Source organism: Ilyonectria robusta (assembly GCF_021365365.1).
Source record: "Ilyonectria robusta strain PMI_751 chromosome Unknown BGZ61scaffold_3, whole genome shotgun sequence".
Classification (NCBI taxonomy): Eukaryota; Fungi; Ascomycota; class Sordariomycetes; order Hypocreales; family Nectriaceae; genus Ilyonectria; species Ilyonectria robusta.
Window position 1 is genome coordinate 3,172,302 of NW_025764437.1, and position 23,432 is coordinate 3,195,733.

The following is a 23,432-nucleotide window of genomic DNA, read 5'->3' on the forward strand; positions in this document are numbered from 1 at the left end:
TCGACCAGTTGACCCAGGACTTCGCCTGGCCACCAATTCTCTGCTCTCAACTGAGCAACGATTTATGCACCATGAATATCGCACAGCCGGTCCCCTCCAATGTGGAGACTGTGGAATTCGAGTTCCTCTCGCCCAAGGAGATCCGAGCCATCTCCGTCAAGAGGATTGAGAATGACAGTACCTTCGACAATCTCTTGAACCCAGTCCCTGGCGGTCTCTACGACCCAGCCCTTGGTTCTTGGGGCGATGCACCGTAAGTCTTCTTGCTTCTCGGTGCGATTGTGTACTTGCGCTCACAGCTTCCCTGTCCAGATGTTCCACTTGCAACCTGAACCAGGCTACTTGCCCCGGCCATACCGGCCACATCCAACTCCCCGTCCCGGTCTATCACCCCATATTCATGGACCAAGCATACCGTCTCCTCAAGGCCAGCTGTGTTTACTGCAAGGGTTTTCGAATGCCTCAGAAAGACTTGCACAAATACATTTGCAAGCTGAGGCTACTGCAGCATGGTCTGATCCAGCAGGCCCATGTTGTGGGTTCCATCGGCGAAAATGATCTAGCCATCGAGGCTGGTGAGTTTTCTGGGTTAGAGGACGAGGCTGAAGAAGAGGGCAATTCTTCAATCGACAATGTGACTCGTGCGAGGGATAAGTATGTCGAGAAGTGCCTTCGCGGCATCAAGGTCAAGCGAGGCGACACCAAGAGAGGAAAGCATGAAGGCGCCAGCGAGATGCGGCGCGAGGTCATCAAGGAGTTTCTGGCCGAGATTACCAAGAGAAGGCTTTGCGCCAGCTGTGGTGGTATCTCACCTTCTTATCGCAAAGATCGATTTGTCAAGGTTTTCGAGAGGTCCTTGTCGGACAAGGAGAAAGCCAAGATGGCTCAGAAGAATTTCAAGCAGCGTGATGCCATGGCTAGAGTCCACCAAGTCACATCAAAGCAGAAGCCTGATGGATACTCATCCGACGAAGGTGTTGCGGATGTAGGATCACCAACTCGCGACAAATCACCGGCCGAAACCGACGCTGGAGATGCCGAACAGGATGTCGATATGCCAGATGCCGATGCCGCTTCCCCTGCTGTTCCACAAAGATACATCAGCGCCATGGAAGTGCAGGCACGCCTAAACGAACTTTTCGTCAAGGAGCAAGAACTGGTCTCACTTCTCTACAGCGCCAAACCACCCACACGAAGCTCGCCAAAGGTCACGCCCGAGATGTTCTTCATGACGACAATTTTGGTTCCACCCAACCGATATCGCCCTGAAGCCAGAACTGGAGAGTCTGAGATTTCCGAGGCGCAGCAGAATTCTCTTTACAAGAACATTCTGAGAGGCTGTGGGAGAATCGCTCAGCTACACTCAGCCCTCAAGGAGGAACGAGCGGATGTGAATCAACTACATCAAGCATGGACCGAATTGCAGGAGGCCGTCAACTCGCTCATCGACAAGGATAAGAACCCTATCCAAGGCGCGGCTGGCAAACGCAACGAGGACGGTATTAAGCAAAAGCTGGAGAAGAAAGAAGGACTTTTCCGAAAAAACATGATGGGAAAGCGAGTCAACTATGCCGCCCGAAGTGTCATCTCTCCAGATCCGAACATCGAGACCAACGAAATCGGTGTCCCGCCCGTGTTCGCAAAAAAGTTGACATACCCCGAACCGGTGACGAGCCACAACTTCAGGGACATGCAACAAGCCGTCATCAATGGCGTCGACAAGTGGCCCGGTGCTTTCGCGATCGAGAATGAAAACGGCCAGATCGTGAACCTTCGAAACAAGTCGGTCGACGACCGTATTTCTTTAGCAAACCAGCTTCTTGCCCCTACAAGCAGCAGTGCGGCACGAACCAGAAACAAGAAGGTCTATCGTCATCTTACCAATGGAGATGTTGTCTTGATGAACCGCCAGCCCACTTTGCACAAGCCGTCAATCATGGGTCATCGAGTCCGAGTTCTCCCCGGTGAGAAGACGATTCGCATGCACTACGCAAACTGCAACACATACAACGCCGATTTTGATGGTGATGAGATGAACATGCATTTCCCTCAAAACGAGGTTGCTCGTGCGGAAGCCTTACAGATTGCCGATACTGATCACCAATATCTTTCTGGCACGGCAGGCAAGCCACTCCGAGGTCTCATTCAGGATCACATTTCCGTGTCCGTCGCTCTCTGCAGCCGAGATACCTCCTTCAACCAGGGTGACTACCAACAATTAGTATATAATGCTCTGCGCCCTGAAAGCGGTCACATCGTTGGAGAGAGAATCGAGCTTGTCCCTCCGGCTGTCATCCGACCTGTTCGCAGATGGACTGGAAAGCAAATTATCACCACTATCCTCAAGAATATGCAACCTACTAACTGCGGCGGCCTTTGTATGCGAGCAGAGACTCAAATCAAAGCCGAGCAGTGGGCTAAAAACTCCGAAGAAGGAATGGTGCTGTTTCAGGATGGCGAGTTTATCACGGGAATTCTGGACAAGTCGCAGATTGGCCCCAGCTCCGGTGGCATCATCCATGCCGTCCATGAGATCTACGGTCCAGCCGTCGCTGGCAAGCTCCTGAGCAGTCTGGGACGATTGCTAACGAGATATCTCAACGTTCGAGCATTTTCTTGCGGCATTGACGATCTGAGATTGACTCCTGAAGGGGAGCAGGCGCGCAAGGAGGCGCTGAAGGCTGCTGACCAAGTTGGCCTTGATGTGGCCTCTGGTTATGTGTCTCTCGAGAAGAACCCAGGGCCCAATGACCCGTTACTTCTTGAGCGCCTGGAAGAGGTCCAACGTGACGACAACAAGCAGGAAGGCCTGGACATGTTGATGAATCAAGGAACTGCGGCCATCACAGATCTCGTTCAGAAGGCAACCATGCCAATTGGACTCGAGAAGCCATTCCCCAAGAATCAGATGCAGGCCATGACGACTTCTGGCGCCAAGGGATCCAGAGTCAACGCGTCTTTGATTTCCTGCAACCTTGGACAGCAGGTTCTGGAAGGACGTCGTGTACCCACCATGGTCAGCGGCAAGTCGCTGCCATGTTTCCGACCATTTGAGACTCACGCAAGGGCCGGCGGCTACATCGTCAACCGCTTCTTGACAGGCATTCGACCTCAGGAATACTACTTCCATCACATGGCTGGACGAGAAGGTTTGATTGACACTGCCGTCAAGACTTCCCGATCAGGCTACCTTCAAAGATGTGTAATCAAGGGAATGGAGGGCCTCACTGTCGCGTACGATACCACAGTTCGTGATGCAGATGGGTCTATGATTCAATTTCTCTACGGCGAGGATGGTCTTGATGTCACAAAGCAAAAGTACCTGACCGACTTCAGCTTCATTCTCGAAAACGTCACCTCGGAGGCTGCCCAGCTTCGATATGACCCCAGCGTCGGTGAGCGGTTGGGTGCCAACCGTGACTCGATTGCCAAATACATGAAGAGGGCCATCAAGCATGCCAAGGCAAAGGATCCTAAGGCACATGATCCCCTCTCCAGTCTCTTCAACCCGGCCACTACCGCTTTTGCGACGTCTGAGAAGTTCTACGAAGCCATGACCAACTATCTCAAGGACAACAAGGACGGTCTAGTCCGAGACAAGAAAGACAAGAAAGAGCAGGCACTCTCTCGGGTGAGCCTCAACCGAAAGAATGCAGAAATGTTGTTCGCAATGAAATATCTCCGATCTCTCGTGGAGCCGGGAGAGGCTGTGGGCATCGTGGCAGGACAGTCTGTGGGTGAGCCGTCGACTCAGATGACGCTGAACACCTTCCATTTGGCTGGACACTCGGCCAAGAACGTCACGCTAGGTATTCCACGACTACGAGAAATCTTGATGACGGCCAGTGATAAGATATCGACACCATCTATGTCTATGTATCCGATTGACGAAATGTCGACTGAGGATGCCGAGATATTTGCCAAGTCCATCTCGGTACTACCGCTTGGGTTTGTGTTGGATGATGTGACGGTGGAGGAGAAGGTCGGACGTGGAAAGATGTTCGGAATGGCGAAGATGTATCAAGTCCGGCTGAAGTTCTTCCCGTCGGACGAGTATACCAAGACGTATGCCATCAGCATCGCAGACGTGATGGGCGCAGTTGAGAAGAAGATGATTCGCCGTCTCTTAACGCTGGTCAAGAAGGAGGTCAAGAAACGACAATCCCAGACTACCATGGCGACACCTGAGATCGGAGTAAAGGCTGGAGTGGTTGAAACGGCTGCTCCTAACGCGGAACGGGAGGCCAACCAGGATGACGACGACGACGATGATGAGGGCGACGACGATGCTACAAATGCCAAACAGCGGGCAAACCGCAGTGAGGCTGTATCCTACGGACCCAATGACGACGAAGACGATGCCGTCCAGAGGGAGGGCGCAAGAGATGCGGCGGATGAGATGGATGACGAGGGCTTCGGAGGAAGCCCTCCCCCGACGACCCGCCCAGAGGAAGCCGACGACAACGATGAAGACGACGATGGCTCTTGGTCAGCCAAGGCTCGTGCAGAGCGTGTCATAGACGAGTATGCCGAAGTGACAGACTTCCAGTGCGACGACAAGACAGGAAGCCGGTGTAACTTCACATTTGAGTTCGACTCAGCAATCCCCAAGGTCCTAATGCTCAACCTGGTGCAAGAGGCAGTGAAGAAGACTGTGATTCAGGAAATCTCTGGTGTGGGAGCCTGCACATTTACTGTGGAGAAGGACGTGAGGGTCATTCACACGAGCGGCGTAAACCTCCAGGCGATGCAAAGGTACAGCGACTTTATCAACCCGAACCGAATTCAGACCAACGATATTGCGGCTGTGCTGGAGGTGTATGGCGTTGAGGCGGCTCGCAACAATATCGTGCAGGAGCTGGCGGGTGTCTTCGGATCTCACGGCATCAAGGTGGACAATCGCCACCTGAATCTGATTGCAGACCACATGACGAGGAACGGTGGATTCACCCCGTTCAACCGAATGGGCCTCAAGGGCAATGTCAGTCCGTTCACCAAGATGAGTTTCGAGACCACCTTGTCATTCCTCAAGGACGCCATGTTGGACGGTGACTGGGATGATTTGACGACGCCCAGTAGTCGGTTGGTGATGGGCAGGTTAGGAAAAGTAGGCACAGGCGGGTTTGATGTTTTGGCACAGCTTCCGACATATCATGTTGATTCTTTGGCGTAGATAGGGTTATAGGTAATATGTATGCAATTGATTTCGTCTGACACGGCACCAAGAAGTTCCAGCCAAGTCACCACGATGTTTTAGTGTGCAAGCAGGCGGTCATCTGGACCATAGTCACCAAGATGTTGCATCCGGAATAGGGTGTAGCTTGTTGCTGTGCCTGGCTAACCATGCCTGGCTATCGTGGCTGATTCGTTGGCGAATGTAGGCAACAGTAAGCAGGGAGGTGTACCATAACGGATGAGTCAAGTCAGAGTATCAGCCCAGCAGATTGAGTAGGTTTCGCATCACAAAACACTCGCCCTCTTGACAAATAAAATTCCAGCAGTGACAGGCCACGGGGAAGGGGCACCTGACAAGTACTGATAAATAGTATTTAATATTGGATCGGATACACCGATCAGTCCAGAAGGCGTCACGTCGTGTCGACGATATCTGGGCTCCGTGAATAGCTATGGAGATGTATGTACCAATACAGCGTGGTGTCTTTCGACCGGGTCACTTGATCATGTCGCGTCTTTGGGCGCAGTGGACTCATTTGCATGCTTACGGTGTGGTCGCGTTATCGCGTTTATTTGCGATTGTGATGGTGCCGCGACGGGGTCAAAACGCATGGTGGTATCAATTACATGGTGCATCGGGATGAGCAGTTGAAGTGATCATAGACCGGTGGTCTGTTGCATTGGGCAGTGCCAAAACGGCTGCCTCTGAGTAATGTACATCCCAACTGTAGAGTAAAGCAAGTTTCTCATCGTAACGCCATGATTATCCCCCGAACCATGATATCCCTCGTGCCAAAAACAAATTCGTGAACCGCCCGGTTTAGCCAAGCATCCGCTTAGTTGCGCTCACCGCGGAGGCGGCGGGCCAGCTGGATGTCCTTGGACTGGATGGTGACACGCTTGGCGTGGATGGCGCACAGGTTGGTGTCCTCGAAGAGGGAGACAAGGTAAGACTCGACGGACTCCTGGAGGGCGCCGATGGCGGAGGACTGGAAGCGAAGGTCGCTCTTGAAGTCCTGGGCAATCTCGCGGACCTGTGTTGAGCGTGTTAGGGATGATGTTTGATGCGAGACGTGAATGAGAGGTGCTTACCAGGCGCTGGAAGGGGAGCTTGCGGATGAGGAGCTCGGTCGACTTCTGGTATCGTCGAATCTCACGGAGAGCGACGGTACCGGGCTTGTAGCGGTGAGGCTTCTTGACACCACCGGTAGAGGGGGCGCTCTTGCGGGCTGTGTGGTGTTAGTATGTGAGGATGATGTCGGGTATGCGCGATGTTGCGAGACGCGTCGAGCCGAAGGCGGGACGGTCAGGTCAGGTCGGCGGCGGAGAGAACTCACCAGCCTTGGAAGCAAGCTGCTTGCGGGGGGCCTTGCCACCAGTGGACTTGCGGGCGGTCTGCTTAGTGCGAGCCATTGTTGATGATGAAAGAGTTGTTGTTGATGGTGGGGTTGTTGGGTGTGAGTGTTGTAGAGTGGGTGTGTGATGCAGGAGGGAAAGTCGAGAGAGAAGGCAGGCGGGGGGAGTGCTTTAATACCTGTGGCTAGATCTTTCCAGGCGCGGCGGCTGATCTGAGGCAGCCTGGCCCGTGCGCCAGTGCTTGGAACGCAATCACCCACCAAAAACAGCCCGTTTTGGGCGTCTTGGAAAATAGGAAAAGGTGCCACATGTGTGCTGATTTTCCATTGGCCAGAATTGACCGCTCCGCCCTTTTTCCTGTATCTGCCCCACTACCAGTGGCACTGACCACTACCGCGTTTTGCACGAGACGCCCGCTCCGACCGCCCTCCCTTGCTGGATCTGCTTGTTGGGCACCGCGCCCCTCCTCCCCGATCGTGCCTGCGAGCGCGTGCCCTGCGTGGTTGAGGCGAGTTTGGGTTTGGCAGCCTGGCAGCCTGACGTCGCAGCCCGGCTGGCGGGGCCGGCAGGAAGAGGCAGAACCCCATCGGGGACACGATCCCGCCGCGGACAACAAAGCACATGCGCGTTGATGGCTGTAGCACTGTAGTACGTACGTAGTAGAGTTCATCATGTAGTTCGCGGCATTGTGGAGATACCACGGTTCGCTCCTCGTTGCTATTCTAGTCTTGGGCAAGCCGTTATGGTCTTCTCCCAGAAGTAAGTATTTCGCTCATTCTTTAGTTGGCGGTGAAAGGCTACATGGAGTCGAGGAACCAACGTCTGAATCGGGTTGTATCTCGAGTGAAGAAGTATTAGGGCTGTTACTTGCATTGGTCTGGACTTTGGTAGGCGAGTAATTGTTATTGTTTACTCAGACGTGGTGTTAACAAGCTGGAATAAGTTGATCTCAGTGTCTTTCTGTATCAATCACACGCACACAAGACATCGACAGATGATAGCAGACACTCAAGCAGCCAACACATAACATTTAGCATAGCCAAGTGACCCGGATGCCACCACACAAGCGCCATACCATAATACAAGACACATGAGTATCCTACGAGCCATAATGTTGTTGCACCTATTGATCAGTGTGCACTCAATTTCCGCCCTCAACTACCCTACACACTCATCCTCCCGCTCTGGTGGCGGCTGACCATTTTCGTCGGATCCAAGGCTATAAGCGGCGAGTCCTATTTTCTCATTGGTCCCCAGCCCCCCTGATAGTAAATCATCCCCACCCACCGCAGCCTCCCCAAAAAATCACCACCAAACCCCCATGTACAGCCAGGCACTGGGGCATGTTTTTTTTCTGGGCTACCCATTTTTTAATTCGCGTCTGCTTTTCCAGATCGCGTCGGACAAGGGGGCGATGCAGAAGTGGGTCCGAAAGCCAACTGATCTGGAATCTGGCCCGCTCGTACTTAAGCTCGCCGCTCCCACCCTCCAAACTGCATCTCATAGCCTATTCCATCCCACAACTCTCCATCATCTATCTTTCAAGTGTGCTTTGCGCCCGTAACAAAACAACTCTCCCACTTCACACCTCCAACCCAATATCAACATGACTGGACGTAAGTACACCATTCCCATCACTTCCACACACGGGGGGCGTCGCATTACCTTGACTTGGCTTCGCCCCCTGTGTCGCGTACAACATTGACGCGTCTCGTCCACCTCCTGCCTTGGCATACCCGGGTTCACCCTAGACATGCACTGACATTCACATAGGCGGCAAGGGCGGCAAGGGTCTCGGCAAGGGCGGTGCCAAGCGTCACCGCAAGATTCTTCGTGACAACATCCAGGGCATCACCAAGCCCGCCATCCGACGTCTCGCCCGTCGTGGCGGTGTCAAGCGTATCTCAGCCAGTGAGTCCCCATACCCCGATCCAACGCTCTGCCTGTGACTAACCCATGGCACAGTGATTTACGAGGAGACCCGCGGTGTTCTCAAGACCTTCCTCGAGGGTGTCATCCGTGACGCCGTCACCTACACCGAGCACGCCAAGCGGAAGACCGTCACCTCGCTCGACGTTGTCTATGCACTCAAGCGACAAGGCCGTACCCTCTATGGCTTCGGTGGTTAAGCGTGTTCTGTTTTGCATGTCTGTTACGAATCTTGGGCACCTGCGCTTGTCGCGTGGGGCCATGTAGGGTGTTCATGATGACTACGGTATCTGGTCTTGCTTTTGGGTGTTATGTATCATAAGGGAAACGGTGGTTTACATCTGGGGGTTAATCAACTCTGCCCACGAGGCCATTTTGATCGCGCTGTATTTATTCGCCTTGTACCGCCGTCTCGTGGCCTGTGACTGTATCGAGTGCATTGTCCCAGTCGTGTTCCCCATGGGCATTGCGTGGCCCTGGACGCGCCGTCCCTGCCTGGTGCTCATCGGGCTGTGCCTAGCTGGTGAGTCGGCTGTGCTGACGTGATTATTCGTTTAGCTTTCTCGTGTCGTCTATGGGTCATAGTTCAAGTTGTTCGTGTCTTTCGCCTCCAGCCTTCCGTCTAAACCTCCACCGGACCCTACTCATTTTAGGTCTTTGGTTGACTCGACATTAGCTACTGTTCTTTTCGCCTACCCTATACCTTCCAAATATCGACGCCGGATGAGAACTTTGCGAAATCTCCGTGGGCATCTCCCCAGACCGTTGATGATGTTACAACCCACGCTTGACGTGTATTGTTGTGAGGTTTCGCTTTTCTCTGACTTGCGGTTTGATGGAACTTCTCGTTATCTGAACCGATCAGTGATGTAGTCGTGTTCATACAACAACCGAAGACAAGGTTTAGTTGGGCAATTTGACAGTCATTAGACTTCAGCTAAGAAGTATGGAAAATCCGTCTGTCATGCCGAGCCATATCCGAAGAGGGATATCCATCGAATGGGGTTGTATGCCACCAGGCGTGGTTGTTTACGGACAAATGTCACATTCATAACTCTTCTTTTCTACATCCTACCCTATACCGACGAGTATTCTGGAGTGCCTTTGGCGTTGAACTTGGTAATCTCGGATGTGCACAGGTACGATAATGGCGCGGGCAGCACTGAACGTGTGTGATAGCTCGCTGAAGTGACATTTTGGTTACCTGAATCCCGCTGTAGTGACAAAGGCATCCCGAATCCGAGTTGCCGGGACCGGACATGACTCGGCAGTCGTCACGAGGGGAAGTCTAAGAACATACCGGTTAAGCCGCCATACCTATGTCACAAGCCAGATTGTTAGACCCCGGGTAATCAGGCAAACGGGTAGATCGGACGGGAACTATGGCCACCGCCTCCCCATCAAGAGCTACAGCAAGTGGCGAGAACCGACAGCCCGGCTCACGTTTGCCAAGGGATACCGGTATTACGGATCAGAGATGGGAGATGCCAACAACTCGACCGTAATCTTGGTAGACTGTGTGGCGAATGACCCCCCTCCGGGAGTGACACCTACGTCAGCAGTATGCTGTTAGGAGCCGAGAAACAAGCCAAGCGGACGGAACGGCGAGAAAAAGACGGCATGGCGGAGAAAGCCACACAAACTGGATTCTGGGTCAATCGGCCGAAAAACCCGGACACGGAGCGCACTGGCTAGATAGAACTGGTGGCGAAGCCCCAAGGCGCCAAGGACTCATGGGCCACCCACGTGGGTGGCCCTAAATTTAGAGAGCGATCTGCAAGCCGCCTTCCGCCCTTGCTTTGGAATCTGGGGGTCGTCAACCCAAACCCAACCCGGGCGCTGCAGTGTAGGGTCCCCTGGAGCAGCAGTACGTACCGGTACTGTACCCCCTTCGCACTCGCACACCCACCCTCCCTCGTCTTGCGTGGACAGGCTGAGTGAGAATCGGTAATCCAAAGCATCGCATGCGACAGAAAAAAATTAGAACGAAAAATACGATGAGCACGAGCCACCCCTGAGCGAACCACGATTGCGATCCCTGGAAGTCACGTAGTACAGCCACATCTGCATCGCGAAAATCTCGGTGCCTGCTCCTGGTGAGTTCGTTGGGTCTGTCTCTGGTTCGCTAGCTGAAGCCCCCGGAGGAAAATCTGCTCCGGGACGATGCCTCGGCTCGTTGGTGGGGGACGTGCTTTTCAGTGTTTTCAGTGGTCGGCGGCGCCAGGGCTGGCCGTTTCGTTGGCCGACCCCACCGCGGTAAGGTGTCCACGCGGACAGGCCGAACCGCGCTGGCTGGAGTCTGGAGAGCGCCGAGCAGCGAGAGCGAGACATGAGACACGCGACACTGATGAACGCGAGACGTGCCGCGTGCGACTGTCCCATCGGCCGTCTTTTTCATGTACATGGATGGAGCACCCCTTCGGAGTAGAGCGGTTACCTGCGCGGAGATGCAGCCTTGTCGGTTGACCATGCATGGAAGCTCCGGATGGAAGTATCGGATAGAAGCCATCGGCGAGCGGATGGCCGCGCCGGATGACCTGTGTCGAATGGATGCCCCGGACTGACACATTTACACCTCCACACATCCACCACAAACGCAAACTCACACGCCCACATAGACTATACGCTTGCACACCCTCTTTAGAAGTGTATGGCTGATTGCCCTCAACAGCTGGAAAAAGCCAAGCCCGACAACCCGCAACGTAACATGGCCTTGGTTGTGGAATATTCTTCCTAAATGGTAATGGTAGTGGTAGTGGTAGTGGTAGTGGTAGTGGTGGTGGTCTGTGTGATTTCCATCATCCCGACTGCAGCCGTAGTCGGGGCGCCTCGGCCTGCTCCAACGATGACGGATGCTTATTGTTTTCTTGGTGAGAAAAGCATCTATCTACAGATAGATGCCAAACAACCCCACGCGTGCATTAAGTGAATGCATTTTTTCCCTTGCTTTGCTTTTCTTCCTGAACGGGATCCCCAAGACCAACGTCTCAGCACCGAGCGGGTCTCGTACAGACACGTCCGCGTAGGGCTGGGCCCGCACCGGCCGCGGCTGGCCCCGGGCGGTCTCTACGAAGTAAGGTCAACGGACAGATAATAGCGTCGTCCTTTTTTTCGGTCTGTGTACCCAGGCTTTCCTTGCCGGGTGGATCACGATGGCTCCCGACCTAGATCTTGAGCCGTCGAGGTAGCTCCCAAGTTCTCCCTCCCTGGCGGGTAAATGTTGGTGGGTAGACCAAGTTGAGAGCAAACCCCGGAAAAAGAAAACTCTTCATCCATGAGAGTTTGGAGAAGATAGCCGTTGGTCAACTTCCCGCTCTCGGTGCTCTCCTCCGTCACCGGCCCGCCTTCGCGCCCCGTGAGCCATCCACAGATTGTTTAAGTGATGACTGCGCTCTTGTACGACATGTAAGTAAAATTTCAGGCCATAGACGCCGGGGCCGGAACGGGTCCGGATCAAGTGGGCGGCTGGAAAGAAAACTTGGTTGCGCATTGGACACATGGACTACGACGCAGGGTCACCGAGTTTGGTAGCCATGACCGGACTAACGATGGCTTTGGAGACAGAAATTTTTTCCTGCATCCTGTCGGGACCCCTATGTGGGAGGACTTAAGCAAGATGGAAAAGGAGTTGACCAGGGGTAAGGGGGGGGAGGGGGGAGGGATGCTGGCCAGTACGATAGTCTGCGGTAGGGTATGCAGGATTACTGGAGGTAGATGGGACATATGAGGGACCGTTGTTCGCAAATAGACAAGTAAAGACACTGGCACCTATGGACCCTTCCACCGACGTACAGCCTATGAACAGGCTACATTAGGGTGCGCGCATAAGGGGCTGCTGGTCTCGAAAAAAAAAGGTTGAGTCGGGTTCCTGCAATGGGCCGGACTCCCGGGGACAACGAGATCGATCTGCACACCTGCACACCTGCGCGCACGGGTTGGGCGGGCTGGGCGGGTATGGGTCGTGGCCTGGACCCTGGCATCTAATCCTGCTTTGGCATTCTCTTGGCTCTTGAGATGCGAGCCCTTTGCGCCCCAGGTTGGTGGCTGAGCATGGGTCAGCCACAGTTGCTCATTGGTTGGGTACTGGATTCCGACCAAGTCCGAGGGCCGGAGCCGGTCGGCCAGGCCGAAAAAAACGCTGTCACGCACCTCCTCTACGCTTCGTACCCACTTCCCGTGCTCCGTACTACCTCCATCTCTCCAGACCTGGTACCGATCAATGTGCACGTTCCGGGCGCTTGCTGGATTTTGACTGGAAAACCTTCCTCCTGGGTGGTGGGAGGGTTGGCCGACTGGATGGTTGGAGGGTGGGAGGGCGACCGGCTCGTTTTCTGCGCGCGTGCTTGCTCACCTTATCCCCGGAAAGAAGTGAAAATTTTTCTTGTCGTTCCGCATTCCCCCTTCTCCTTGGTCTCAACCGATTTCTGATTTCCTGGGCGAGCGTCGTTGGGATCGGGGATGGCCAGTCACACCACCCCGTGTGTCATGCGATTGCGCCGGACCATTGCGATTGAGTCACCACGGAGGAGGACAAAAAGCATAGATGGTGGCTACTATCGGTCGATGGCTCTAACAGCGAGCGAAGCCAAGCTTAGCTAACACGGGTTGGTTGGCAGGTTGGCAGGTTGGCAGGTTGGCAGGTTACCTCTGCAGACAGACGACCCAGAGACCCAGGGACCATACGATCAGACGCTCATGTGACGGCCTCACCCAGTGACCAGTGACCCCAGGCCCCAGCCCAGTAGAGCACAGCACAGCACGGCACTGGATAGGTAGGAAGGCCGTCATGTGACTGAAACAGGTGGAACACGATGGAGTGTGGCGGATGCGCGGCGCTGGACGATGGCCGCAGGGCAAGGGGAGGGGGATCCATGGAGAGCCGTCGTGGACCATCGAGGGCCGTCGAGGGCCGTCGAGGGCGCCGTCCAGGGCGATGGAGCGCACGAGAGTAGCCCCCCCGGAGATGCCAGGAAACGCCAGAGGGACGGACACAGCAAACGCAGAGACATGCATTACAAACGGCAATGTGGCTGTGCGAGGACATTCCGCGCTGGACAGGGATCGAGGAGATCGGCGGGCCGAGATACGTCAGTGGTGTCGGCCAAAATCAAGTCCTAAGCTGTGCCAGTCCAGCGGCCCCAGCCAGTGACGCAGTGGCCTGCACAGGGATTTGGGTCCCCAATTGGCGGCGGCTGGCGGGTACAGGCATTGCCCAACGAGCGTTGCTAGGTACCTTGAGGGGAGGGCCCTGTAGTGCGCGTACTGCGCTGCACTGCGCGTGCTACGTACCACGCTGGGCTGCGCGTAGGTACCGTAGCCCTGGGGCGGGAGGACTCCGGCCTAGGCAATGCCATCCATGGGGCTCGTACACTCCGGAGGTACCTGCCCCTGCTGCACAGCTTGCACACACAGCACAGAGCACACAGCAAACTGCGCCGGGGCACACCCTCCCTCGCGCTCCCTCCCTCCTCGTCTCTTCGGGCCCGCCTCTCGGCGTTGCGAAGAGCAGGCCCGATATATCTGGGACGAGTTTCCCCCCCATCCTAAGATCTGACGGACTTTGAACTATTTCAAATCATCGGCTCAGCCCAACAAGCAAGCCAACAAGCCAACAAGTCAAAAGAAACCTGACTGAGCAAGCCAGCCACGGCATACCGATACCGAAACTCCGACACCGAACCCTGCCGAAGCATCCAGGGTCATCACCAAGCCATCAAGTCATCAAGTCATCAGTCATCACCGTCCATCACCATCCATCATCATTACTCATTAAGCCATTTCACCCACCACACACCCGCATCCAACCGGTCTAGATACTTGAGCCGACCAAGAAAGAAACATCCGTCTCCCATCCATCGTCAATCGAACATCGACCATCGACCATCAACCATCGCACATCGCAACACCCACACCACACTGACTGGCACTACGCACCACCTTTTACTACGTACCTTGTACGTACCTCGAGCAGGCCTTCGTACCAGGACACCCACACCACCCACACCACCCTGCGTTCTACCACACCATCTCCCGGACTTGGGCTCCTGTCTGTGCATCATTAAGTGGGTCCACGGCTTTTCTTGGGGTCTCGGCCTGTGGGGACGCTCCATCGCTACATCGACGCCAGTCTCCACTCATCTCCAGTCTTCCGACTCTAGTCTTCAGGGTTCCACGGTGCTCTCCAGACAGACTTGACAAAGTCCTGACTGACCAGCGGCTCCTGCACCGACCGGTTCGGCCGGGCCAGCTTATAAAGGCCAGCCATCCCGTCATTTTGCCACTCCTTCCCCAACCTTAAACAACCCATCTCCATCCTGCCTTCGACAATCATGATATCTCTTCCTCAGCAACACCAACATCAACATCAACAGCAACAACATCAACATCAACTTCACTTCCAGCCATACTCATATCCCGCCGACTACCAACCCGAATATCAAAACACCTACTCGCCCTCTTCCATTGACCTTGCCGGGTCGGACCTCGACGACAGCATCGCCATTCTCGACTCGCAGCTCCCCGCCGAACTGATGCAGTCCGAACACTGGGGAGCTCTCGCCCAGCAGACCCCTAGGTTGGCTCGGTTTGCCCATCAACGCGAATCCTCCTTGTCGTCTCTGGCATCCTCTGGCGCCGCTCCCGCCTCCCCCTTCGCCCACGGCAACTCGAACCCTCAGATCGCCATCACCAACCCTGCCCACGACGGCTTGGCCGACCACACTTCTGCCAACAGCCAAGGTTCCTACTATCACCTTGCAAAGTCCGCGGGCCCTTATCCAGGATACCAGAACTGCGGTGGCATGGAGCAAGTCATGCCCGAGATGGCATATCCGATCACCATCTCTGGCCCTGGTGGCAAGCCACGATTAGACAGGGCCTTCATTCCCGCCCCCGACTTCGCTACTGGTTCATCGCGGTCACATCCTGCCTCGGTGGCGAGCTCTATCGCAGGTGACTCACCTGCCACTCCTACGGTTGGTGAGTCTGACATCTCAGAGAGGAGGCGGAAAGGTATTACCTCCGCCCCTTCCGGCAACGCCAGCAGTCACTCACAATTTCTTTCTCCAGGCTTCGCCCACGTTCCAAAGCTGGACAGGACGATGACGGATGTCTACAACGACGAGCTCTTCAGCCCCAACTTCGCCATCACCTCCACGCCACCTTCTCAACCTCAGATGGCTGTCTCGCCCAGTAATGATCTCTTCAGCCAACGACTCCACGCCGCCAACAGCCAGCATCTCAGTGCCGCACACTCGCCCGCCTCGACTACGTCTCGGGGTAGGTCGCCCTTCCTCGCCGGCTCTCCCCTTGCTCCCTCGCCCACTCACGACTTTGGAACTGGCTCAGTGGCCCAGAACATGCCCTTCAACACGGCCCAGCAAATGAGGGAGCAGAACAAGGCGCAGCATGAGGCGCAACTCCTGCACCAGCAGATGACTCAGAGAGCTGAACCAGAGACTCCCAAGACCATCTCGCCCAAAGATGCCATTCTCGAGTTCAATGAGCCTGACGGAGAGGCAAACTTCCCGCTCTTCCCTCAAGACCCTACCGCCTTTGAGATTGACCAATTCTCCAAGGCTATGGCATCCCAAGGCTCACAGGATGTGAATGGCCATGATGGCAGCAGCAGCAGCCAGTTCAACTACCTCCACTCTCAGCTGCCAAGCGGTATTCCAGTACCTCAGCAATATCCATTTGTCGCGCACTCCCGACACACTCATGATACTCCTCCACGATTGAGCTCCGCAGGATCTAGTTCCACGGCGTCGAGAACCAACACACCTGCCCATTTGGGGCGACCCAATGGAACGGCGGCGGACGGCGGAACATACACATGCACATACCACGGCTGTACCCTGCGATTTGAGACTCCAGCCCTTCTCCAGAAACATAAACGGGAGGGCCATCGCCAGACACAGACACTTGGCGGACCACGACCCCGCGAAATTGTGGGCATGACATCAAACATGCTCAATAGCCAGGCTGGCCCTCACCGATGTGACAGGATCAACCCCAGCACAGGCAAGCCATGCAGCACGGTATTTTCAAGGCCTTACGACTTGACGCGACACGAGGACACGATCCACAATGCCCGCAAGCAAAAGGTGCGGTGCAACCTCTGCACCGAGGAAAAGACTTTCAGCCGAGCTGATGCCCTGACGAGGCACTACCGGGTGTGCCATCCCGACATGGAGCTCCCGGGAAAGCACCGGCGGCGCGGAGGAGCCTGAATTCCCGGAGCTCTCCCGCAGCTGGTTGGTTTTCTGGTGGCCTCACGCAACTGAACGGATGATGCTGCATGACGTGGACTGTCCAAGGACTGACGCTTGGCATTGGGCCGCTCGGTCAAGGCTCTTGCAAGCGCAAAGGGCTGAAAACGGGTGGTGGGTCAAAGGGTCCTGCAGGGTCCAATTCTGACGTCATAGCGGCACTCTGACATCACCGCCCCACCCCCACCATGACCATCGCACCCTGATGATGACATGGCGTCGGCAGTGGATGACGATATGCTTGCTGTCTTGCTTTGATCCAGTTTGTTTCTGGTTTCTGGCACCTAATCGAAGGAGAAGGAATCGACACTGGATGTTACTTCCTACGCTCCGATGTAACTCTACATTTATACACACGCACACACGCAGTACGGCGCCGCCGAGCCCAGGTCGACTTGACTTAGCTGGCCTAAAGCGCCTGAGCTTAGGGGGGCGCAATGGAAGGACTGGTCTAGACAAAAAAGAAAGAGGACTGTTAAAGTTTGATTACATGTACAATGTATTCCTTTGCCTTGGTTTTCAGGGGTTTCTTGTTGGGTGGGTTATTGCCCGCAAGGGTTGGATGTAGCGCACAGGGCTGAATTTTGCATTATGGAGTCATACGATGTCATGAGGAGATGGGAATGGAAAGTTTGCCGATCACGGATCGTGGATTTTATTTTTGTTTTCTCTGTCTTTACACCCAGCGGGGCTCAATTGCAGATCAAGATAGACGATGTATGATATAATCTGAACAATGATTAACGACTTCAGCTGCCGTTGCCCCGCAAGTCTCCACTCAATGATGCCCCTGACATACGGACACAGCTAGCCTACAAATGCCATTGTCTCACAATAAAAATGCGCAACTTGTACATAGATAGCACATTGAACTTTTGTATCTCGTCTAATATAACTTTTTTCATAACTTAGGACCAGTGACCAACCAGCTATCCCAACACCCCTGAATGAACGATAGAGATATAGGATCTCCACACCGTCACTACAGACACATCAAGAGCCCAGGACGGCAGCACGGGCATCGACGTAAAGAGGAGTGATTCCTGTCCAGCTTCCAAACTATAGAAGGAAGTTGATTAGCATTTACTAGTGTAGCCTCCCGTTTTGTGTCCACTCACCTGATACCAGCCCTGGGAAGCCAAGACCTCGAGGCCAGGAATGGTTGTCCAGTTGCCAGCATCCTCGGCGAGCTGCATAATTGGCGTATGACGGGGCTTGTAGGCCATCTCAAGAAGAACCCGATGCGCTTCGTTCGCCGGAGGGCGACCAAATACCAGGGCGACCAGATTTTGCAGGCCTGCATCAATTGGGCGATCGGCGGGGATAGTGCTGATGACGACCTGGAGGTTCAAGGAGACCTTGTCTGCGGCCGACACGTCGCTAAGGCTCTGTAGACCATACTCAACAGGGAAGTCTGCTGTCAGCGCCTTTGCCTTGCTCAAGTCCCTGGCGGCCACGTAGATCGGGCTGAAGCCAAGGGAGTGCAGCGCGAAAATGGCCGCTCGGGTTGTGCCTCCAGAACCGACCACCATGGCGGCGCGGTTTGCATCTGACTCTTCTTGGGTTTCAACACCGGCATTCTGGAGAGCATAAACCATTCCCTTCCAGTCAGTATTGTCACCAAGGAGGCGGCGGCGCCCGCTGGCATCCGCCGCGCCGATGGGAATAACGGTGTTCACGGCGCCGATGGTTTTAGCTGCCACGGACAACTCATCGACATGGGCCATGATATCCAGCTTAAGGGGAATGGTCACTGACGCACCGCCAAAGTCTGGGGATTGGAGGACATCTCGCAAGTCTGTGACGTTGTCGGTCTCCAGCAGATGGTACTGGTGTGGCAGTCCCACCTGGCTAAATAGGGTGTTGTGAAGAGCCGGTGAACGTGAGGCGGAGATGGGCTTTCCGAACAGATAGAAGTTCTGCGAGTCCAAATCGCCTAGAAGCGCAAGGCCGCGGCGGATCTCCGCGGCAGACATCTGACCTGGTGCAGCCTTGAAAGGGAGTGCGGGGTGGGAAACTGGAGTCAAGAACTTGTTGAGGATGCGGCTTAGCTTGCCAGCCTGACCCATGTTCATGGTAATCATGGGTGTCTTCTGAGCAGCCAACATCTTTGCCTTGAATCTCGCGAGATCAAAGTTGTCCTCGTCACTGCGGGCAATTCCAATCAGCTTGATGATGTCGCCGTGTTGCAGGGCTCGGTTGTAAAACGTCATCCACGAGGCATTCTTCCAAGACAATGTGCCATCTGGGTCATGGTGTGAGGCAATGATGCGGGAGTTGCCACGGGACTCTGTGACTGACTGGATCACGCTCTCGGGAAGCGTCATTTCGACATCGATGTACTCGATACCTAGCCTTAGGGCGAGCCGGTAGAGCTCGAGGCCTTCTTCAATGGCATCATCTGGGAACTTCCCGCCCTGCGACTCGGTGCGTAGTGTGAAAACGACCGGGATCCTGGCCAGGGAGCGTAGGAGAGAAACTTGTCGCACAATCGAATCGATAGAGCGATCCCGCAGGAGGTCTACCCGAAGCTCAACAGCGTCAGATCCAACCACGACCTTGGGAATCAAATCAGCGGCCTCGCTCAGATCAGGGAGCGTCAACGAGACAAAGAAGCTGTGATCCTTGCGCATCACCTCCTCGAGGTGATTGTTTCTCCCTGAGACCGAGGCCACAAACTGTTGGAAGTCGTGAGGAATCTCTTGCTGAGTGTCCGAGGTTTCTGGGTGAGGGCTGTAGTAGAGAAGGTTGCAGCATTCATCGTACCAAGTCTTGCGGCGGTGATAGACTTGTCTAATCTCACTTGTGTAGGCAGGTCGGGTCTTGTCTCGCATCAGGTACTCCACGACCTGGTCGGTGTCCCTGTGAACCAGAATGACGCGGCCACCATTCTTGCCGTACTCTCTTAAAAGCTGTCTCGCCTCGGGCGTTTCCACGATACCGCCGCCGCAGGAGAAGATGTGGCCTTGGGGTTTATGCTCCACAACGTCCCGCAAAAGGGCCATCTCATCTGCTCGGAAACCTTCCCATCCCCGGTCCCCCCTAATCATCTCGGGGATCGTGCAGCCAGCCCGTCTCTCCAACTCCTGATCCAGGTCGATGAACTTCCAATCAAGCAATCTCGCCATCCACCCGCCAGCAGTAGTTTTGCCAGCCCCTCGCATTCCGATGATGAAGATAGATCGGTCCTTGTTCGTGTCGTTGTTGGCTTCGTCGTGGGCATCGGTGCTTGGCTCTATCCCCTCGAGCTCGACCTTGAAGGATTGGGACAAGATATCCCACCACCCCGGCCACGTCTTTCCAACGCATTCGCGTTCCGTTACCACTACGGGGCTCGATGACGCAACAGCCAAGACGCTGAAGCTCATTGCAACACGATGGTCATCATAACAATGGATACTGGCCTTGGGTGCCAAGAGACCACCGTCTTGTGACTTCCCGTTGACCTCGATTCCATCCTCAAGTTCGTTGCATACCACGTCGAATTTAGCCAGCTGATCCTTCATTGCCGCGATTCGGTTGCATTCTTTGACACGCTGATTCGCAATGCCTGTAATTCTGGTTTTCCCAGATGCCACAGCAGCTAGGACCGAGGCCGTAAGGAAAGCGTCCGTCATCGGCTCCATATCGACGTGTGCCAGAGCCTTGAGCTCGCCCCGGGGAGGACCGGTCACCGTTGTAGAGTAGTCAGACTGAGCCACAGTACAACCCATGGGGCGTAATACGTCGACGGCAAAACGCGCGTCGCCCTGGAGCGACTTGGAACCAATGTTGGGGATGGTGCACGTGGTTCCAGTAATGGCAGCAACCGCAAGGGGGTACGTTGCTGAGCTGGCGTCGCTTTCAATGGTGTATTCAGCCGGGTTTTGATAGACACCTTGAGGGATATGGTAGGTATTCGGTTCATCGGACGAGGGCGTCACACTAACGCCAAAAGTAGCCATCATGGAGATAGTCATGTCGATGTAGGGCTGAGATATGGGCTTTCCGCCGACCAATCGCAATGTCACTGGGTTTTTGGCGTAAGGTGCGGCCATGAGGATAGACGAGACGTACTGAGATGAGACGGTCGCAGCCAGCTCAATGACGCCTCCCTTGAACCCCTGGGCGGCATCAACACGAAGTGGGAGGCTGTTTTCCTTGCCAAGGTATTCAATGTCAACGCCATTTGATCGCAGGGCATCGACTAATGCGCCAATGGGTCGGACCTTCATTCTGGCGTTTCCAGTCAGGACGCTAGATCCTGCGGCGACGGTAGGGGAACAAAGGGCAACGACAGTTGTGAGGAAACGAGACGCTGTCCCGGCATTCCCCAGGTAAAGCGGCTCCTTGCTGGCCTGGAGCTGACCACCCTTCCCATCGACAACCAAGACCTCGCCAGCTTCTTGCCAGGAGTAGGTAGCACCGCCAAGCTGATGGATCGCTGACAGCATATATTCGGTATCGTCTGAGTGAAGAAGGTTCTTGATGCGGCAGATACCTGATCCAAGAGCAGCGAGCACAAGGGCGCGATTGGAGATGCTCTTGGAGCCAGGGGGGGTGACGGTGACATTGAGGTTACTCGGCACTCCGGGAGTTACTCGAGTGGCAGGCGAGAGTACAACCCGTATTGTTTTGTCATCGACGACACTGGCCCTGGGCTCGTGGGTTTTGCCGATGGCAGAAAGCAGCACAATCTTCTTTTTCTTACCGTCGTTTTTCTTGTCGACTCCCATCTTCTCGAGGAGCACATCCACAGGACATTCTTTGCCAGCTGTCAATTTGACCACACGCTTGTCTGTGAGGGAGGTTGGCAGGTCGTAGCTGGCAATGCACTTGACCAGCCTGGCGACGGCTCCAGGACGAAGGACTCCCAAGTAACGCGCGAGCTCCGCTTCCTTGACCATTCCAATGGCTACGGCTTCACCATGGAGAAGCTGTGGGGTAAGGAGAGCCTCAATTGCGTGCCCAATCGAATGGCCAAAGTTCAGGAGGTTGCGGAGACCGCCTTCGCGCTCGTCGCTGGAGACAACCTCAGCCTTGACCTTGGCGGACCCGACGACTATCTGCTTGAGCACATCTCTGATCGGGTCTAGGCGTCCAGCGCCTTTGGCCCTGACGCATTCCAGGATCTGGGCAGCGGATTCTTCTAGAACGGCGAATTCGGCCTCGTTCCAGATGGCGGCCGTCTTGACGACCTCGGCCATGCCGTTAATGAACTCGCGAACAGGCAAGGTCTCAAGGAAAGCCAAGTCGATGTATATGCGCTGGGGTTGCCAGAAAGCCCCTATAAGATTCTTGCCCATCGGTGTGTCAATGGCTGTCTTGCCGCCGATCGATGAGTCAACCATGGCGAGTAAGGTTGTAGGCACCTGAACGAAGCGGACTCCGCGCATGAAGGTTGCGGCGACATAACCGATCATGTCGCCCATGACGCCGCCGCCCAAAGCGATTATGACGGTGTCGCGCGTGCATTGCCGCGACAGCAACCAGTCCTCAATTTCAGCCTTTGTTTCGCGGCTCTTGGACGCCTCGCCCGGCGGAATGGCATACGTGAGCAAGCGGGTCGGCTTACTCGCAGCGGCGGCCTCGAAGCGAGATTGAAAGGCAGGTACGTAGGTGTTGAAGAGGTTCGTATCGGTGATGAGGACGTAGGTGGACGTCGGAATGTTCTGAACGAGGTCTTCTGCAACGAAGTCAAGCCACAAGCCGTGCTCGACAATGATGTTGGCCTCGCCGAGAATTGAGATCCTCTCGGGACCCTGCTCCTTGGCTCCAGCCATGCCGAATTGCACGTATATGACAGACTCTTGTCGTCTGAGGGACACAAGGCAACTTGCTGATGCTAATTGCCCGTGGAGTTGATGGTGGACTGGTGGGAGGTGGATGTTTGGCTTGCAGCGATCGATCTCACCAAGGGCCGGTGAGTAAAAAATAGAGGGGCACCGATCACGGCCGTGTGACTCGCTATGACTCTGACTACCGACAGCTAGGTACGGTGCCCTGACAGTTGACCCTGAATGGTGGGTGCATCGGGGGGTAGGGTTCTGGTGCTGGCCTATTATGTGGGGCGAAGTGAATATAGAGTATTTACTTACTATTAGAGCTATTTAGTAATAATATAGTGCTTTTTAAGCAGCTGTATTTATACTACTAGAGGTATAAATAGTATTATATATATTATATATTATTAAAGATATAAATAATATTATATTTTTATTTATTTCTAGCTTTATTTAATATTATTAAATAAATTAAAAGTATATAATAATTTTAAATAGTAAAAATAAATAATAAATACTATATCTAGTATTAAAGGAAATAGTAGCTAAATAATAAAATTATTACCTATTAATATAAAAATTAGAGTATATAAAGAATATTACTTTATATAAAAATAAAATTATATAATATAATATTTAAAGCCTATTTAATAAGTATATATTCTATACTTACTAAATAAATATTTTATAATATAATAAACTCTACTCTTAAATCTTATATATTACTCTAATAAAATTAACTCTTATAATTTTTTAATTTTTTTATTTTATTTAGGTTATTAGTATATTATATAAAATATAAGAAATATAAAGTACTATTAAATATACTAGTTATATTATAATTATAAAATAGCTACTTACGATAATATAAAAAGAGAATTTTAATCTATTAAATATAGAAAAAAAAGAAGATTTATAATTTAATATTAATAAAGATATA

At 53.9% G+C, this 23,432-nt stretch overlaps 7 protein-coding genes across 7 annotated transcripts; 5 read left to right on the forward strand and 2 right to left on the reverse strand.

The window, feature by feature from the left end:
• Positions 1–71: 71 nt before the first annotated feature.
• Positions 72–5,173, forward strand: BGZ61DRAFT_342553 (uncharacterized protein; the record flags this gene model as incomplete). The annotated part of the gene is made up of 2 exons (XM_046239516.1): positions 72–253; positions 313–5,173. The coding sequence occupies 2 exons, from the start codon at positions 72–74 to the stop codon at positions 5,171–5,173; spliced, it is 5,043 nt and encodes a 1,680-aa protein (XP_046110139.1).
• An 838-nt stretch (positions 5,174–6,011) lies between these two features.
• On the reverse strand, positions 6,012–6,588 carry BGZ61DRAFT_342817 (histone-fold-containing protein; the record flags this gene model as incomplete). Its single annotated transcript, XM_046239538.1, has 3 exons — positions 6,012–6,209; positions 6,268–6,404; positions 6,513–6,588. The coding sequence occupies 3 exons, from the start codon at positions 6,586–6,588 to the stop codon at positions 6,012–6,014; spliced, it is 411 nt and encodes a 136-aa protein (XP_046110140.1).
• Positions 6,589–8,306: 1,718 nt separating this feature from the next.
• Positions 8,307–8,660, forward strand: BGZ61DRAFT_343705 (histone H4; the record flags this gene model as incomplete). The annotated part of the gene is made up of 2 exons (XM_046239624.1): positions 8,307–8,442; positions 8,497–8,660. Coding segments are annotated over 2 exons (300 nt in total), but the record flags the coding sequence as incomplete, so codon positions are not given.
• Positions 8,661–8,790: 130 nt separating this feature from the next.
• Positions 8,791–9,421, forward strand: BGZ61DRAFT_139235 (uncharacterized protein). The gene is made up of 2 exons (XM_046237266.1): positions 8,791–8,983; positions 9,137–9,421. Exons 1-2 carry the CDS (start codon positions 8,920–8,922, stop codon positions 9,331–9,333), a joined length of 261 nt encoding a protein of 86 aa, XP_046110142.1. The 5' UTR covers positions 8,791–8,919; the 3' UTR covers positions 9,334–9,421.
• A 2,954-nt stretch (positions 9,422–12,375) lies between these two features.
• Positions 12,376–12,995, forward strand: BGZ61DRAFT_139248 (uncharacterized protein). The gene has a single exon (XM_046237267.1). The coding sequence runs from the start codon at positions 12,475–12,477 to the stop codon at positions 12,886–12,888; it is 414 nt and encodes a 137-aa protein (XP_046110143.1). The 5' UTR covers positions 12,376–12,474; the 3' UTR covers positions 12,889–12,995.
• A 1,794-nt stretch (positions 12,996–14,789) lies between these two features.
• BGZ61DRAFT_341815 (uncharacterized protein) lies at positions 14,790–16,691 on the forward strand (the record flags this gene model as incomplete). The annotated part of the gene is made up of 2 exons (XM_046239453.1): positions 14,790–15,471; positions 15,529–16,691. 2 exons carry the CDS (start codon positions 14,790–14,792, stop codon positions 16,689–16,691), a joined length of 1,845 nt encoding a protein of 614 aa, XP_046110144.1.
• Positions 16,692–17,477: 786 nt separating this feature from the next.
• Positions 17,478–22,623, reverse strand: BGZ61DRAFT_444141 (Shikimate dehydrogenase). The gene is made up of 2 exons (XM_046244948.1): positions 17,849–22,623; positions 17,478–17,789 (listed from the first exon to the last, which is right to left on the reverse strand). Exons 1-2 carry the CDS (start codon positions 22,490–22,492, stop codon positions 17,724–17,726), a joined length of 4,710 nt encoding a protein of 1,569 aa, XP_046110145.1. The 5' UTR covers positions 22,493–22,623; the 3' UTR covers positions 17,478–17,723.
• Between the last annotated feature and the right edge of the window lie 809 nt (positions 22,624–23,432).

Bases quoted from the DNA above. Each gene is read 5' to 3' on its own strand.
- BGZ61DRAFT_139248 (XM_046237267.1), top strand. From the start codon at position 12,475: ATGCGAGCCCTTTGCGCCCCAGGTTGGTGGCTGAGCATGGGTCAGCCA.
- BGZ61DRAFT_444141 (XM_046244948.1), bottom strand. From the start codon at position 22,492: ATGGCTGGAGCCAAGGAGCAGGGTCCCGAGAGGATCTCAATTCTCGGC. The intron at 17,790-17,848 runs GTGAGTGGACAC...TTCCTTCTATAG, and splicing joins CTTCCCAGGGCTGGTATCAG to TTTGGAAGCTGGACAGGAAT.
- BGZ61DRAFT_139235 (XM_046237266.1), top strand. From the start codon at position 8,920: ATGGGCATTGCGTGGCCCTGGACGCGCCGTCCCTGCCTGGTGCTCATC. The intron at 8,984-9,136 runs GTGAGTCGGCTG...ACTCGACATTAG, and splicing joins CATCGGGCTGTGCCTAGCTG to CTACTGTTCTTTTCGCCTAC.